The sequence below is a fragment of the Pelodiscus sinensis genome, chromosome 17, assembly GCF_049634645.1.
Source record: "Pelodiscus sinensis isolate JC-2024 chromosome 17, ASM4963464v1, whole genome shotgun sequence".
Classification (NCBI taxonomy): domain Eukaryota; kingdom Metazoa; phylum Chordata; order Testudines; family Trionychidae; genus Pelodiscus; species Pelodiscus sinensis.
This window is the reverse complement of record NC_134727.1, coordinates 38964852-38983870: the sequence shown is the minus strand read 5'-3', so window position 1 is coordinate 38983870 and position 19019 is coordinate 38964852. Positions and strand designations below refer to the sequence as shown.

Sequence of the window (19019 nt, the reverse complement as noted above, 5' to 3'; positions counted from 1 at the left end):
TGGGGCTGTGAGTTTGGAACTGCAGAGTGTCTGTGCTCAGCTGCTGCTAACCAGCGGCGCTCGAGAGATCTTAGGCAAGCGAAAAGTATCTTGGGACAATTTTGTGCCCGTTACCAATGAACTGCCAGATTGAATAATCTCCTCCTGCCCCGGCCTCACAAAACTAACCTTTTGTCTCTGGCCTGACGTTCAAGTGGAAAAGATTTTCTGCTTCCTTATTACAAATATGCAGCCGGCCTCTTCTCCAGCACAACGCTAACGTTCTTAGCGTTTGTTTCTCCAAAGCGGAGCTATCTTTTTAGCTTGTACTTCACTGGAAGCCTTATCTGCCTTCCTCTGTGGTGCTTCATGATACCAAATGACCCCGCGGCACAAGGGCCATTGACATCCTCTTAACTCTTTCCTCCGGCGTTTTCTCTTCCTTACCTGTTACAAGCCGCGTAAGGACTTTAGTCTTCTCATTGAGAATGTTCACTGTAACATTTCTGGCAGATTGGAAGTACAATGGATTGCCCTATAACAAGAGCACAAGAGAAAGCAAATGAGAAGCGTGCTTCAAGAACTACACTCTTGAGAAAGGCGGTAGGATGTGCGGCTTTGGGGTGTAAGTTTCTCTTGCACTTTGAAACCTGGCCACAAAGCTAGAAGCCTTTTGGAAGGGCAGGTAATATGTTTGTGTTTGTGTGGGCTGGTTTGTGCTCAGATTGCCCCGTATCAGAACCTACCCTTGTGCACTGGGGTTACATATCCCCACCAGTGTCCCAGCCCAGAGGAATTCTGATTTGATAGTGTTTCACACCCACATTGCGTAGGCCTCACGGACTAATCCCCCATACTGCTTTATCCTGGATCGTGCAGTAAAGTCTAATCTTGCTTTGGAACTGTCGTCTTCATCAGGGGTATGATCTGACCAACCTGTCATTTAAAACCATTCGCATGAGGTGAGTCCGACTGGAACTTCCCAAAGTTCTAGGGTGTTTGGCGCTGGGGTTCGGGTTGGCCCCTCTTTAATTACCACAGCGTATTTTCTAATCAAACCTATAACCTCTGCATAAAACTCCACATTAAATGAGCAGGTGTCATGTTGTGACCGTGGTATGTGTGCGGGGGAGTAGGTGTGCGGTGTGAGAGTTTGTGTGGGGAGGTGGGGGTGGGGATTCTGAAGGAAAGTGAATCTAGATAAAATGTTAAAGCGGTTTTTGTTCTCAATTCACTTATGTAGCGTGACACATGTACCAGCACATCATATAAACACAGCCCAGGGGCTAAGCACATGGAACCACACTGAGCCCATTGATTTCAATGGAGTTAGGTGGCCGGATTTGGCCCTATTGCTGGAGCTCACAGGTTTTTGTCCATGCTTAAATATGCCATTTTCAATTCTTCCATGGAAAAAATAAATAAGAACAGCGTTTGCAACATGGGAGCGTTAGCATTGGCCTTTTCAGGTCCCCTCCCCACCAAAGGAACCCAAAAGAAACCAGCAATGGAAACCAATTGGATCCTTCCATTTGGTTGATTTTGAATTTATCTGACAGAAGTCATGAACTGGAATCTCACTGGGACTCTCCGAATGGCCTGAAAATAGCATGTGGTTACATCATTATTTATGATCTATATTTCAATGCACGCTGGGGAGGACAAGTTAGACTGGCAAAATGAAGGTGATCTGTGCAATTTCCTAACTTCTGAATGTTCAATTTTGCAACCTTAACGTTGATTTTTGGATGAAATACTATAGATGAATTAATGGGGCCTAGCATTCCCCTTGCATCTGACTTCTCCTGGTAGTATCTATCTGGAATGCTGCCAGATCATGCTCCCATATGAGTTCAAATTAAAATAACAATCGAACCATCAAGGAAAACATACTTATGTTGTTCCACAAATTTGGAAACTCACACACGTAGGACATCCAGTCTCTAGAGCGATCCCAGAGTTTCTCCCCAGGAGCAGCCACAGAGCACATAGTATTGATTTCCCAGTGGCAGCTGATTCCAAAGAAGCATTCTAAATGTAATGCTCCGGGTGGAAATGACCTCTCAGGATGAGCCATCAGTATTCATAGTGTCTCACCTAGGCAACTGTGCAGGGCTACTATTTCCAGAAGAGTTTAAAGGGGAAAATTCATCAGCTGCCCAAACCACACCAACAGTAAAATCTGTACAAAAGAAATAACAGCAACAGCACTTCTGTTGTTCCTTTTAGCTTGTCTACTGCTCCCATTGGAGATGGTCTGAAAGGCTTCCTTGACTTCAGTAGGAACAGAACAGGTTTGCAGAACAGCTTGCGGTCTGTAGCATACCCCAAATTAATAGAGTACCTTTCAGCCATCAGGCTCCAAAAGCAAGCTACCATGTACAGCCAGGGTGCAACTTTCCGCAGTGCTCTGCCTCTGCTCCCTCAGAAGTCAGTGGGAGGTTGAGCGTTGCTTTGGACAAGAGGAGAGTAAGACCTTTTCAGACAGCTCATGGAAATCCCACCTGCAGCAATTACTTAACCAGCTGCTGCATGGCAGTCACAGCTGGGGTGGTGGGCTGTAGTCTACTGCATATTTGGCACACGTATGAATGAGGACTCAGTGCCGGACCCTTTCCTTAAGACTATTGCAACGGGACTTCTAATGTCTCTGTGAAGCACACAGCAAATCTGTTGTTAAGGTCATATCTGGAAACAGCCACTCGGTGTAGAACTCAGAGGGAGAGATCCCCAGCTGGTGTCAGGCAGGGCATGTCTTCACTTACGAGAAGATCGGCGCTCCGGAGGTCGATCTGCTAGCATTCGATTTAGTGGATCTTCTGCGAGTGGGATTTATCTGACTGATGCTAATTAAGACACCCATGTGAAACTTTGGAAATTAAGCTATAAAATAAAAAAAGGTATCAATGAAATAAACTTGAGTATGTGTGAACTAGAGGAAATGCTAAGTGTGCTTGAATATCCCTCGATCCATTAAAAGAGTAAGTGGTCCTGTGGCATGTTAACTCCCTCGTGTAGACCAGGGCTATTTTGAAATAACCTCCCTTATTTTGAAATAACAAGCGGGGCATCCCCACTACCAAGCTTGATTTTTCAAAATAACGGGCTGATTACAGGAAACTCTCACTTTACAATGGCCCGAATAATGACCCCCCACACTTACAACCATTTTTGTAAGTGCGGAAGGGGCCAAACCCCCCTGACTTATGTCCTCAGCCCACATTAATAGTGGCACACAGTATCTACCATAAATGTAGGTTCAAGTTACGACACCCCCGACTTGTGACGCTCCCCCAGAAACCGATCGCATTACAAGTCGGGCGCCACCTGTATTTTGAAATCTGTACTCCTGTTTTCCTCAGGGAGTAACGCTAATTTCAAAATAGTTATTTCAGGAGTTATTTTGAATTTAGTTATTTCAAAATAATTTCCTAGTGTAGCCATGCCCTAAGGTGCCACAGGACTACTCGTTTTTTAAAGTTACAGACTTACACCTCTGACACCATTAAAAGAGGATCCCTTCATTGAATGAATTATAAATTCTTTGCTTTGTTCTAACCCAGAATCTCATTCTGCTTGACCAGCAATGGTCACAATTCTACACACTTCTGTACGAGTGATGCAGAAATAGCCACAGAAGTCAATGTGATCTCACAAAATCAGAATGGTAGCTTCCCTGCTGCCTCCAGGAGAAAGAAGAAGAGTTGTAAAGCTTATGAAAACTCTGTGGGACAGATCCCAAAGTTCTTTCTCGGGCATAACTCCCAGTTGAGTTGTTTTCCCAGAGTTCAGGATTTCTGGGTTGGCCCACAATGTTGCTACAGAAAACAAATGACGTATCATACGAGTTCGGAGACTTGAGCTGATGCCAGTCTTCACTGTCTGACCTTGGACTAGGCATTTAAGTTCACTCTGTCTCATTTACCTCATCTGTCAGACGAGGACAAATCATTCTCATCCACCTTTGAGATGTGCTCGCAGATCCTTAGATGAAACGTGCGTCGTCTGGAAGTACCGAGTATTATATTTTATTTCTAAGACAGCAGGTCTGAAACGTGGGCCCACTACAAATGACAGCATCTGCATGAACGCCAGGAAACATCTGAAAGTTTAAATAACCGAGCATGCCCCTCTAAACTCCCACAGAAAGGAAAAGAGTAACAGGGCACTGACGAGTCTCTTTTATTTTTTCTCATTTTACCCACCATGGCGTGTGTTCCCCTCTCTGGGGGCCTGGAAAGACATGATGATTTCTCCTGTATTTTTAATGGGCCTGAAATAAACTCAGCTCCACTTTATTACTTCCTTGTTTATGCATGAACATCCTCAGTGACCTGGTCCAAAGAGCTCTTGAAATCGTGTGTGTTACTATTGCAAATGTGGATTTCGCCCTGACTGTTGGATGGAGCTTTTAAAAAGGCAGATGTCTGGCATCCCGATGAAATGATAGCCAAGGAGGAAATTGTAACCATTATAACTGCATTATAAGCACGGCAGGTCACATTTTTGACCTACCCTACTTGACTGCAGTTACTGGAGGGATGCAAATGGACTGAGCATTTTGAAAAGGTTAGCGCGCCTTTCAGTCTCCATTAAGGCAGGACTGTAGTCCAGCCTACACGACAGGCTTGGTTTCAGACTTCATTACGTATTTGCATAATAAGAAGATACAGTAACGCACGCTACTAGATAAGTGAAGAGGTTATGCCCTCCCCCACAAGATCCAGACTACATTAGAGAATACAAACACGGAGCCCACTGCAGCTGTGTCGTTCACGGATTCATGTGGCTTTCAGAAAAGTAAATTTGCTTGCTGGAAGAAGTATGCTTTTATTAGTCTGTAGGGAAGGAATATTTCAAGCACTTAATGTAATGCCCACTCACGTTTGCATAACTCTCTTTCCACTTGGAAATGAATAAAAGAATAGAAAACTATTCCCTGCTGCTGAAAATTAGGCCTCCTTTGCCTCCTGTGTCTATTACATACACACACAGTAACTCAGCCTTCTCTCAAACAAGGCCTTTTAAACACTTCCTGTTCCCCTTTTAGAAATTCAGGTACGATCCGCCATCTCTTTCACCAACCAAAGTGAAACCAAATGCAAGTGACACGCCTTTTCTCATTTTCTGGACAAGTAATTAATCGGGAAATAGGATTGGGGGGGAAATTTCTTACATTTTTCTTACTGTTTCTTGTTGACACGGTGCAACATTAATTCCTTCGCTGCACTAGAGCACCGGGAAATATAGATTGATACAGTGCTATCACTTTAATAAAAAGAATTAGCCACAGTGTGGGCTTCAGAGCTTCCGTTCACACTAGAACAACACTCTCATGCATGGTTCTGTGACCTCCTACACCTAAACTGAGAGTACAGAGCTAAGGTAAACAGTCTGACGAAAGCCGTAACAATGTAAGTATGAGACACGTCTGAATCTCTAAAATGCAATATGCAACAGCACTGGGAACATATATCTCATCGTCTGTTCTTTCCAACGAACGCTGATAAAACAAGAGCTTGATTCAAAGTAAATTGAAGTAAATGGAAAAGTTCTCATGGACTTTAATGGGCTCTACTTCTCTTTAGTCTCAGGGGGGTAGACATCCGAGTCTGTAACTTTAAAAACAGCAAGGTGTCTGGCAGCACCTTAGAGACGAACAAACACATATAGAATCATGAACTTTCGCGGGTAAAACCCACTTCAGCAGCTCACCCATTCCACTCCAGCTCATCTGATGAAGTGGGTTTTACCCATGAAAGCCCATGAAATGGTGTATTTTTGTTGGTCTCTAAGGTGCCACAGGACCACTTGAAATGTCTTTAGTGTGTTGCAATAAAAATGGAAAAGTCTCTCTCTGTATCCAAGACAATTCATCTAGTTGTTCCGCCGTAGTCAACTGCAATATAAAATACATCTCGTGTTGTCATGCACTGAACACTCTGATCTAAAAGATTTCAGTCTCCAGCTTTCCACTTTAACTGTCTGTATAATAGCGGAGAGATTATGAAAGCTCCATAATTTCCCCCGTTTGTTCTCCCTACACACAAATGGATAATGGAAGTTATCACCCAACCCCAAAACAACACTCTGGCTCTACCTCCAGTCCATGTGCCAGCATTAGTTCTACTTGTACACCAAGACATGGGCACTGTAGCTTTTGTCTCCTTCCACCTCCTGTCAGCTAACTTTGGTAATTGTGAGGATGTTGCCAAAAGCTACAAATCTTTCATTTCTTAATTATCCTGCAGCACTAGCTGGATTGAACAATAGCCTTTGATTTAAGTTTCTTTGCCCATTAAATGAGCATTCATCTCCCCAACTGTGCTATTTTGCATTTTTGTGTCTTTTCAGTGATGAATGTGATCAGACTGCTGGAGAATTTAAGGCAGAGGCTTGCACACACCAGGGCTGTAAAAAAGCATTACATTTAACTGGTTAAATGATTAAACAGAGGTGGGCAAGAAGGCTGGGCTGGAACGGCTCGCTCGCCCACCCAGCAGGGCTGGAGTGGCCCCTGCAGCTGCCAGGCTCGCGCTGGACTCCCAGATCCCAGCCTGCATGGGCAGGAAGCAGTGGCCCTCCCCCCGAGTTTGCACAGGTTACCTGTTCACATCCCTAGCACACACCTCTCTGGGAGCTGGGGACCACAGTTCCCCTTCTGCATGTCAGTTCCTGACATTTCAAGTGTTCTCCTTGTAAAACGTTCCATGAATGGAGATATTCAAGAGCAGGGTGGACAGACATCTATCAGGGATGATGTAAATGGGGCTTGGGCCAGTCACGAGGGCAGGGGACTGGACTTGATGATCTCTTGAGGTCCCTACTAGTCCTAGTGTTCTGTGACAGGATGCTTCAATTCCCTTTCAGGGGACAAGTCGAGGAGGGGAGGCACCTTACTGGGATACCTAATTCTTTAGATCCTTTGAAACCCGCAGCTCCAATCCTTTTCCGTAGCAAATATAAGAACTCGGCCTCTGACTTCTGCCTTGCATGAATACCACTCTCATGGCCTAGTCGTAATGCAAATGTTCATGGATATGTACTAGCAGATGAAACAAATTCGCCATTTATTAAAATGTGGGGACATATGCTACAGGATATAGTATTTGAAAGTTGCAGCCAATATGTCAATACAATCTAGTTCGTTTCCTAACTAATCATGGAGCTCTCCAGCAGAGTGTATGAGACTTTGCAAAAGATATCGACTGATTGTTCAGAAGGCTCAATACCTGGCAAAATGAATCATAACACTTGGCCAGCTGCCTTTCATTGGCTCAGCTTCAGAACAAAAACTAAAAGCTCCCAGATCAAAGATTAGGCCACCTTGACAGACGATTGCGATGCAGAGCCCAAACCATCCAAACCTGCGCGGTCTTCAAGGGAATTAGGTATCTTACAGAGAGTTCCTTGGATTAGTTTTGGGAGGGTTAAAAAATAAGTAGGAAATCTTGTTATAGGTAAAGAGGGAATTTAAAAGGAATACATCAACATCAGTGTGTTTACAGTCAGGAAGGTCAAATAGGAGCAAGTTGAATCTGATCCCGTGGAGCCCACAAAGTGGTGGAACAAGCCAACGGGAAGAATGGAGACAGCTGTGTTTCCTCCAGGCTTGTATAAGTCAGGAGAAGATGCCAACACAAAGGCATAAGAACGGCCAGGCTGGGTCAGACCAAAGGTCCATACAGCCCAGTATCCTGTCTGCCAACAGCGGCCAATGCCAGATGCCTCAAAGGGAGTGAACAGAACAGGGAATCCTCATGTGATCCCTCTCCTGTCACTCATTCCCAGCCCCTGACAAACAGAGGCCAGGGACATTATCTCTGCTCATCCTGGCTAATAGCCACTGATGGACCTAACCTCCATGAATGTATCTAGTTCTTTTTTGAACGAGTGTGAAACTCTAGCGACAGGCTGTGAACGATCCAGTTGTACGACTATACCACTCACTGGCGTAGAAAAATCATATCAGGTTCAAATTGGAGAAATGGTCTGAGATAAATAGGATGAAGTTTAATAAAGACACATGCAAAGAGCTCCACTTAGGAAGGAACAATCAGTTTCACACATACAGAATGGGAAGCGACGGTCTGGGAAGGAGTACGGCAGAAAGGGATCTAGGGGTTATAGTGGACCACAAGTTAAATATGAGTCAGCAGTGTGATGCTGTTGCATAGAAAGCAAACATGATTCTGGGATGCATTAACAGGTGTGTTGTGAGCAAGACAGGAGAAGTCATTCTTCCGCTCTACTCTGCGCTGGTTACGCCTCAGTTGGAGTCTTGTGTCCAGTTCTGGGCACCGCATTTCAAGAAAGATGTGGAGAAATTGGAGAGGGTCCAGAGAAGAGCAGCGAGAATGATGAAAGGTCTAGAGAACACGACCTATGAGGGAAGGCTGGAAGAATTGGTTTTGTTTAGTTTAGAAAAGAGAAGATTGAAGGGGGACATCATAGCAGTTTTCAGATATCTAAAAGGGTGCCAAGGAGGGAGAAAACTTGTTCATCTTGGCATCTGAGGACAGAACAAGAAGCAATGGGCTTAAACTGCAGCAAGGGAGGTTTAGGTTGGACAGTAGGAAAAAGTTCCTAACTGTCAGGGTGGTCAAACACTGGAATAAATTGCCCAGGGAGGTTGTGGAATCTCCATCTCTGGAGATATTTAAGAGTAGGTTAGATAAATGTCTATCAGGGATGGTCTAGACAGTATTTGGTCCTGCCATGGGGGCAGGGGACTAGACTCGATGACCTCTCGAGGTCCCTTCCAGTCCTAGTATTCTGTGATTCTGTGATATGAAAAAATCATATGTAAAATCATATCAAGTTCGCTAGATGAGGATAGCTCATTTCAAAAGCCCTTCCAGCCGTGTGAGACAAACCACTCCCCCACCTGCAAGGGGAGAGCTCTAGGAGTCAGGAAGACATGCCCTGCTCTAGATGCAAAGGGGAATGAATCCATTCACAAAGAGACCACCCAGAACACCACCAGAGTGCACTTTTTCCATGCCTGATTCAACCACCCCACTACCCACACCCACAGGTGGATTGACCTGTTCCTGTTGCTACTGGGGTGAGATCCAGCTGGCAGACAGGGGAGCAGGAAGTACGAGAGCTAAAGGTAGAGGGAATTAAGGATGGATGTTTTGGATGTGCAGAGAGTGTGGCATTGATGGGTTTTTTGGTGATAGTGCTGGCAGGGCAGAACATAGCACCGCTTTGTACATGTGAGAGAGAATGAGAGTTCTACCTGGCCCTTATACAAAGCTTTTCATCCATTGATCTCAGAGCATTTCAGAGGAGAAGAAAATGCTGCACCCATCACAGACTGCGACAGAAAAATGTTTGAAGGTGCCATACGTTGAAATGTTGGCAGCACACCACAGCTCATAATGTTCAGATGAATGGACCGATGACATGTGTGAACAACCACTACCGCCGTTCTGGGTGGACGAAACACAGGGTAAGTAGTACATGCCATATTCACAGCTATAGGCTGCCGCCTCTCTATCTACCAACTTCTCTCTTTGCCTGGGGCATGCACAAGGATAATACCCTAGATGGTCACTGTTCCAATTCCACGCAAAGTTTCATGAGCAGTTCTGCCTACTCTGAAGTGGCAATTAACAACTGCCTCTACATGGAGAGGACAAGCAATATTTTTAGGGGTACGAGCACCTGCAAGTGGAAGGGGAACCTTCTCAAGTGAAGTCTTGCAAAAATATCACCTCTAATCTCTGCTCTAACTACAACCAACTCTCCCAGTGGGTGCAGTATGGCTCACAGCCTTCATTAGCAGAAGGGCGCTCACTTCTTTTTGGATTCCCCATTCCCCCTCAATCATTCTGACCTCCACTGGCAGACTGGCGGCGGGATTCTAGTGTGGTCAATTTCTCATTTCATCCCCGCTGCGACTCGGAACAGCAAGTGTGGGAGTTTGCTCATTTCACCGTTGGCGAACAAATTAATCAAGCAGATAAATCTGCAGCCGTTACACTAAAAATACATTCCTTAATGTTGTTGTTTAAGCACAGAATCCCTTCTGTTCTTGAATTTGTCCTTCCAACAGTCACAGATGATGTCCACGTAACCAAATCATTTTCTTAGCAAAATTCCCAGCTTGATGACGTAAGCTTTTCAAAGACCAACCACGATTTGTGAACTGAATTGAGAATGCAGACAGATTAGAACAAATGGTACACAGTGTCCCAGTATATGCCATATATATGGCTGACGATGATTGCTTTTAGGAAGAAAGTAAGAGGTTTGGCATGGAGGTAATACAATGTATTTTCCTTTTCCTATCCTTTTCCTATCGTAAGCAAATCTTTCCTTCAGAGGTGAAATGCATTCATGCCATGTAGCTAGGATCAGTGTGGAGCTGAGATACATTTTAACGTGCAAGTGTCACTGTTATGTCTAAGAAACAAGGGCCTTTTCCATGAGCAGTGCTTAGTGCAAGCTGACAACATGTAGCACAATAGTTTCACCCTTTCCCTTTCCCTTTCTTTTTCTTTTCTCAGGTACTTCAATGTGTTTAAAAAAAGCCCGCAACCCGATTCCCTCTTCCCCAGACAAGAACACTGTATGAATTATATATTTTTGCATTGCTGAGAAGATGAAGATGATTTGTACTAATGCCCCCATCGCTGTGCTCCCCAGACACTGTGTTAAAAAAGACCCCAACATCTTGTGCACAATGGGAATGATGCATCCTGCACATCTCACCCCCCTCATCCCCCAGCAACTCAAACTGACCACCTTGGAAGGACTGGAGAGGACAAAGATTGAACATTCTTGCAGCTTTCTTACGCCAATTTAAATGTTAGTAAAAAGAATGGGATGATTTTTCTGTGGAAAAATATTTCACTTCTCTCATACTTCAGCTGCCTTTAACTCAGTTCTCTGTTCCTGTCTCCCTCCTACACAGTATTGTGATCAGATGCCGACAGATAATGTGGAAATAAGAAGGCTGGAATTTCAATAGAGATAGTAACTAACGCTCTGAGGCACCTCTGAAAAAACTCGATTTCGATGTCTTTTTAGGAAGGCCTTGCAGATTGTAAGGTGCTGCTTTTAACAGAAGCGTTGACATAACATTTGCATAGAACAAAAAAACGAAACCAAAAAAACAAAAAGCCACACATGGATTGGTAAATATGTTTACCACTGCCTGCAGGAAAATACAGGAACCACGTTGGAGACAGTTCAAAGATGCCAACTACACATCTGGGAAAAAGAGTTCCTTGAAACAAATCCATATACTTTTGCAATGCACATGCTACCAGGAAGGAAAAGATAAAGCAAAGCATACCCAGGGACACCGGGTTTAGCCAAATACTTGTGGTTGTATATTATATATGAATGGAAGACAGTTGTAGCTAATCATACTAATGAGGACGTTTAACTTCCATTACCCACAGATAGAGGGAAGGGGCGGAGTGTCACTGACATCCTGTCTTGAGCTAAGTGGCTGCAACAGACTGGTCGCTCTAGAGGAAAGAATTAATGGAATCCGTAAGCTCCTTGGGCGGAGGGTACAGGCGTGTGCTACTGACACACAAGGGCCTGTGACTAGTCTTTGACCCTTGTGACTCCTCTCAGAACCTGTGCCAGGCTCGCTAGTGGCAGCTCATGCCAGAGGGACAGTTCGCTTAATGCATTACTTGGGTTCGATGCGCAGAGTCCTACAAACCTGCCGCTTTGCATCCGCAGGTCCCAGCGGATGGGGCTATCCGGGACTCGTGTTTGCAGATACAGATGTGGAGGCGGATACCGAATTCCGGATCCACGCAGGGCTGCGAGTGTCTTCTCCTGAGTTCTTACAGAAAAGCAGCTGATTTAATTGGCCGTACCCAACCCCTGAACTGCTGTGCAAGGAAGGGCATGGAGGGGGTGGGTACAGATCCTCCCCAACCCCCCAATCCTTTAAGCAGGGGACAGTAACAAACAACTACTGCCCTTGTGTGAGAATAGCTCCAGGATGAGTGCTAGCCATCCCCAAATGGCCCAGCCCCCCACGGCACTGGCCAGCAGGTCTAGGCGAGCGGGGAGGGGAGTGCGTAGTGTAGCAGACATGCTCACCTTGTGCCCCAGGGAACAAGACCTGGATGGTAGCTATGGCGTGTGAGAAAGGCTGTCAGAAGCATGTCTGGCACGGGGCGGGTGTCCAGGCAGAGAAGATAATCTCATCCCTCCAGACGGGAGAGAGCAACTTGGGTTACCAGGTCCAGAGGCACTAAACGTAATACAAAGGTAGTGAAGGGCGGCAGTATCGGCACGTACGAGTCACGCACACAGAGGCGGGAGGTCCACACTGGCTCACCTACGCCTTAGCCAACACTTGCAGGTTCCCCCACATTTCTGATCAGTTTTACCCATGACTGGAGAAATGAGCACAACATAGGTGGGACCTCTCCGGTCCGGCACCCTCGGGACCTGAGCATCCCAGACAAGAGAGTTTGCTGGACCAGGGGAAGTCTGGGAGGGAGGCTCCCCAAACTTCCTAGTTTCCCCACTTGGCTCCTCCCCCCAAACACCTGGCCATAGCAGTCCTGCAGGCTCCATAGCCCTGCAAGTATTGGCGGCTCTGCCAACTTTTCTGCCTTGTGAGCTCCAGCAGCCCCGCAACCCTGGCAGATCTAGCCCCGCGGGCTCTGGCAGCCCTGCTGGTTTCCCTACCCAGCTGACTGCAGGCTTTGGTGCCCATGGGCTCCGCTGCCCTGCTGGCCGGCTCCACTCCTAGCTGCCGGCAACCTTCGCCGCAGGGGCTCTCTGGTTCAGCAACATCCATGGTGTTGCCAGGCCAGAGTCCCGGACCAGAGAAATTCAACCTGTGTCCTATGCAAAAATGGCAGGCTCCTTTCAGCCAGAATGATACATGGGCAAGGACATAGAGCTCCTGTTCTCAGAAATAATTGTACTAAACCCTTCACCTGTAAGCGCTGAGAGAGAGAGGGGGAGAAAGGATTCCAGGAATTAGTTAAAGCTGTGTTGGGTAATGACATTTCACATAGCTTCCTAGATTCTGGAATCTATATCTACTAAGACTCAGCTCTGTCTTACTGCATTTCTTGGTTTTTTTTTTAATAATGAGAGAAAGAAAAGACACATTAAAGCACGTATAATCGATGGCTGCTCTTTTTAAAACTCAAGGAAGGCAGTTCTGTGAGGAAGATTTAAATGACTAGGCTGTGCCTTGGCTGAGAACTTGAGGCAGTTTTACTTCTGCAGTCTAAGGGCTTCCCTGTTTAGCTACAATATTACTACGTCATGACCACGCTGCTTAGAGAAAGAGTCAGCTACTTCTTCGAGATGCCTGATCAGCTGCTTCATAACGAAGATTTGTTGAAAATTAATTATATTGTGTCTGCTGATGCTACAAACAAAACTAAAAAAAAAAAAAATCCTATTACATCTGGCCCCATTTCTTTGCCAAATTCTTGACATAATTAGGGTATAATTGGAAGAAAAGCACAGACGACAGGATGAAATTGATAGAAATATAAATAAAAATAGAACATTACTGCTCATGTTAGAGCTCTGATTCAGTAACCATGGGGTTAGGAATCTGCATTTTTCACCTTCAAAGACTGCTGCACAGTTCCACATTTGCCTTTCTTGGTGAAAACTAAACTGCGCACTGTTGGGTTTTCCGGGCCCAGAATCCAAAGCTGCAGGCACTTGTCAATGCTTGAAGCTGGGGCTTCACAACCAAGCTGCTCCCAGACAATACACATGCGAGAGTGGCGCTTCTGAAACTGAGCCTGGCTGCTCTGTGATTTGTAGAATGACCAAGCCATCCCAAATATGAGTCAAACACATCATTCAGAAACTCCCCCCCAGACAGTACAGGGCAATGCAGCAAATACACACTGATGTCTAATCAGACTCATGACTCCATCTGCAAGGATTTTTTCCCTTCTGATACAAATGGAACGAAACAAACCCAATGAAATTCCCAGGGGGACCAGTAGCGAGTCCACATTCCCCACATTGTGGGAACACTTTTAGGCAACTGTCATGGTGTAGCGGAAACCAATCAAGAATTCCCTGAACTCGCTGATTCAACGGCGAATTCTCCCTTGGGATTAACAAAGTGCAGAGGCTACTGTAGGACAAGGTTTCATCCAACTATGTATATGGGGCCAACAGTATGATGGCTGGAGGTTTGTCCTAGTCAGATATAACCTTAATGAGCTTAATGGTGACAGATCTCCCAATAAAATGAATGTGCTATCAATGTGCATCAGAGTGAGACAGAGCGAGCGAGCTAAGCTTTGCAAATATTCTAACTCATCGATTTATATCGCTTCCATGGCGCTCAGAACTTGGGGTTCATTTGTTTTCATTTTATGGTCTCTTAGGCACAGTTATTGCCTTTCTTAAACATTGCTACAGCTGTTAATAAAACATACCCAAACGATACATATGTAAAATATAGTCAAAGAGACAAGTAAGACTACATAGAACTAGTCACGCTTCACTGTTAGGATTATGATTACAGGTTGGACCTCCCTGGTCTGGCACCGTTGGTCCCAAATGAGGGAGTTTGCCAGACCAGGGGAGTCAATTCTGGCCCCCTGCTGCTCGCTTACTGGGTTATCCAAGTAATTCTCCTGGCCCTGGCAAAGCTTCCGGCTCTGCTCCCAGCTCTAGCCATGCTCCTGGCCCAGAGCTGAACTGCGCTCCCAATCCTTGCCCCCGTTCCGACTCTACTCCCAGCTTCTGGCAACGCTGCCATACTCCCGGCCGGCCCCTGCTCCCAGACACCAGGACTCTCATGGATGTTGCTGGACCAGAGTGTCCCGGACAAGAGAGGTCCTTCCTGTATTAGTTATTTTTTGTATTCTGGTAGCATCTCAAGTCCCCAGAGAGAGATCAGAACCACCCTGCAGTTGGCACTAGGGATGTGAAAGTGTAACCATGTACCTGGTTAATCGATGGACTAGGCTTATCGGTTAACGTTCACGGTTACACGCAGACTCCCAGTATGCACAGAGAGTTAGCTTAAAGGCCAGCTCCCAGTGCACACCGGCTTACATGGTTACTTTAAAAGCATTTTAACATCCCTAATTCTCACGCGTACCAAGATTGTCATGGCACAATCTCTCTGGGATGCTACTGAAATACAACTACGACTGCTCCTAATAAGAACAGAAAACATTCCCACGTGCTTAGATTGGGCAAGGGAATTCATGCGTCTGATTCATCTGCCTCCGTACACTGCTACGTAGCCAATACTTACAGACATACGTGGGGTACCCGGCAACAGAAACCAATTCAATCACAGATCACAGCATGCAACTTGCCTAATCATGACTCACACCTCACATTTTTCAACAACGAGAAGTTTTCTGTGAACAGGCAGATGGTGTTGTTATGGGACTGTATCATCCACAACACTTGCAGATGTACAGCATTTACGAAGCCTGCTGAAGACGATTGGCATGCAACGTGCTTCCTGGGAGAGAGATCCAAATGAAATGAGTTTTGCCAAAGGGAAAAAATATGTATTTATATTTTGAATGTGTACCATCTGATCTGCATGCTCACATCAAATATATGCCATAGTTATGCAGGGAAGGTATTTATATACCTTTAAAATCTCTTGGATGGAGCTAACGTGTGCACAATCCAAACCAGAAAACGACTAAGATGCAGATCCAGCTTGTAGTCTTGTTTCAATCCCCAAATGGTTTAAATCCACAAGTAGAATCAATAGGAAGAAGCCCTGCAGAGAAAGCAATTACATCGCGCAAGCAACTATATTAAAAACACAAGAATAGCTAGACTGGGTCAGACTAAAGGTCCTTCTAGCCCAGCTTCCTGTCTGCCGACAGTGGCCAATGCCAGATGCCCCAGAAGGAGAGATCACAACATGTAATCATCACATGATCCCTCTCCTGTCATCCATTTCCAGAGAAACAGAGGCTAGGAACACCATCCCTACGCATCCTGGCTAATAGCCATTGATAGACCTAACCTCCACGAATCTATCTAGCTCTTTTTCGAACCCTGTTAAAGTCCTAGTCTTCACAACATCCTCTGGCAAGGAGTTCCACAGGTTGGCGGTGTGACTGATTAAGCCTGGAGAACAGGGAGACACAGAGGAAAGTACAGCCAGCTTCACTTTTATGGTTATCTGCTGGAATTCGCACCTCTATCTCTTGCTTACGAAAGGTTACAACTCCATTATAACATGCTCTTACTAAAAAAGTACTATTGCTTCCCAACATCCATTGACATGAACCCCGAGCAGAATTCCCATCATAATGGCAATGCTCCCTCACATCACTCCACATTCAGCAGACAATGAGCAAAGTACGGGCCCCTCATTGGAAAAGAGTTTTGAAGGGTTTAAAGTGCTTTCCTCTTCCATGTTTTCTGTAAGGTCCCTGCCTTGATCCAAACCTCAGGTCTTCACCCAAACTTCTAGCTTTTGTGTGTGGCTCGGAGCGTGTGTAACTGTTATACGCTGGTCTCACAGACTTATAGCCGCTCTGTACTAATTTGTAAACACTGCATGTTGGCTTGGTTATGGGGACATTTAACTGCATTCATGTTTCGGGTTAGCTCAATAGCAGGCTTTGTGGGAAAGCAGGCAGGAAAGAAAAGAAGAGCCAACTCTCAGCAAACCTTTAAGAATAGAGAACAACTCCAAAAAGACCAGCTTTGATGGTTTTTCCGCCTCTCCAGACAACCTCCAAAAATCTTCCTGACCTGGAGAGAAAAAGGCCTACAATCACGGGAGAACAAAAGAATTCCCGGAGGATTCCAAGGAACTTTCACTGAAAGACAACATGCATAGAGACTACCACTTCAAGCCATTTTTCTCTCAGTGCTTTGTGGTTGCGGAAGGCTGGTTTGTCACTCCGTTTACACTGGACACAGTTCTGGAAAGGAAGAAATTCAGGGATCTGACAACAGACCTGTAGGACAATAATGATTGATACATGGAGGATGGTAGCCCTGGGCCTGTGTAAGAGTGGAAGCCTTGCAAAATTCCACCGCTAACACCTGAAGGGATGCACTGAGATCAAAAAGGGGACAGAGACACAGCCCTGTAGTCTTAACCACTAGCTCTGCCAGCAGATTAATCCAGGGCACAGCAGGGAAAACATGCTGGGCATTCGGACCCTGAACTCCCAGTTACCTGCAGAAATACTCTAAGAGCAAATAGTATTCAGAGAAGCAAGCAGGTAAGCAGGAGGGGAGATTAGAAGCTGCCTGTAACTCGGGGTAGGCAGTAATTTTTGACTGGGAACCACTTCAGAAATTTTTGAAGTGGTCCGGGCTGCCCTGGAAGGGACGGGGCCTCAGGTGGAAGGGGCGGGGCCAGGACACTTTCGTGTTTCCACACACACAGACCCTGATTGGTCTTTGCCCCCCTTCCCTGAGCGAACCATCTGGCAGTTCTCTCTAGGCGCCTGCGCCCCTGGTGGTGGGAGGAGACGTCACATGCTCCCCACTGCCCCCAGGTCAGTCAGGATGGGGGTAGGGTGGGAGGAGACTTTGCACGCTCCCCCCTTCTACCGCCAAGCCCTGATTGGTCTGGGAGCGGGGGAGCATGTGAAGTCTGACCCCGCCCGGTAAGAGAGCGCCATGCTTAGGGTCACCTGCCAGCTGAGCAGCAGCTGGTGGTTGACTCTAAGTGCCAAGCCCCTTGCAGGACAAGAGGAAACTTCATGCTCTCTCCCCGCCCCCAGGCCAATCAGGGCTTGGGGGGAGAGAGGGAGAGCGCGCAAAGTCTCCTCCCACCCTACCCCCTCCTGTAAGGAGCGTGCGGCACTTCTAAGCACTCCACATTCTGATTGGCCTGGCCGCGGGGGAGCGCAGAGTCTCTTGCTCCCTGCACTCTGGCACGTGGCGCTTAGCGTCAACCACCAGGGTTGACTCTAAGTGCTATGCACTCCCTTGTCCCTAGGCCCTGATTGGCCTAGGGACGGGCCCCTGTGGGCTGGATCAACCCACTTGGCGGGCAGGATCCGGCCCACGGAGGCCCTTTTGCCCGCCCCTGCTGTAACTACTGCCATTCAACATACCGTCCGTCTGGCTCAGGAGCCAAGCAGCTCCTAGGAAGCAAAGGAGACGTCCCTGACCAACAGGCCAGGAAGGTCTCGGGGCAGAGTTTCAGGGAGGGATCTGGCTTAGGAGCAGAGCTGCAGCTGTTCCGGGCCACACTCAGCAGAGGAGGAAAGTGCTGGCTGGCCAAGCTGCATAACTATGTGAACGTTTGCAAGGAGCAAAGCGCCTGGGGCTTGCTCAAATGAGAGCTGGTCCAGGCCAGTAAGTGAGAAACACAGCTATGCTCTTAAGGATCCACGCAGTGGCGGTCAGTCTGCAGTCAGCAAAAGCATGAGGGCAAAAGCCAGTTAAGCGCCTTCGGCCTGCAGCCTGGAACATGACCAGTCCCCAGCGGAATCAGATGCAGTATCCTGGCTTTGAATGAACAGACACAGGAAACCAAGGGAGCTTCCTAGCAAACAGCATTGCCAATAAAAAGAAGACATGATTATTAAGTCTTCTGATGAACCGAGGCCTGAATATTGTCCTACAAGGAGGTACATCTGGAGAACAGCACAGAAAGATTCTCTGTCCAAACCTAGACTCTCAGAGTAATCATCAGCCTAACATACCTGAAAGGTTAGATGCCTGCTGACTCCAAGACAAAACTACGAGCGATAGTCCGACAGGCAGCTCAAAGGAGCTGTGCTCTGAAGACATCTCCAGGAGCGCAAGAGCCCGGGATCCCAAAATAAATACACGCAAGGTCTGTGCTCAGACGAGTTCGCAAAGCATCTCAATAGCCCCCAAGATTAGAATCGACTGAATTTCTGTGCTATCACACCGGAAGCACATCGCCGCAAGTCCTGGAGATTGCCTATAAGAAGCAATTCAGAGGACTGATGAAATACCATATTTTTATAAACTAGTAACGTTTTATGACGCCTGAGATCAGTTCATCTAACAAACTGTCAAAATGAGATCAACACGGGTTTTTATGGGACATATCAACAGCCAAACAGCTCAAACGAGCCACTATA

The 19019-nt window shown here is 46.4% G+C and overlaps 1 protein-coding gene across 4 annotated transcripts in view; it reads right to left on the bottom strand.

Moving 5' to 3' along the window:
• Nucleotides 1–19019, bottom strand: part of SGCD (sarcoglycan delta) — a 545286-nt gene that overhangs the window by 90719 nt on the left and 435548 nt on the right. For all 4 annotated transcript variants that reach the window (XM_075900619.1, XM_075900616.1, XM_075900617.1 and 1 more), the window contains one exon: nt 427–514. In XM_075900619.1, the coding sequence (XP_075756734.1) occupies nt 427–514 (88 nt within the window). The remainder of the gene's footprint in view (nt 1–426; nt 515–19019) is intronic.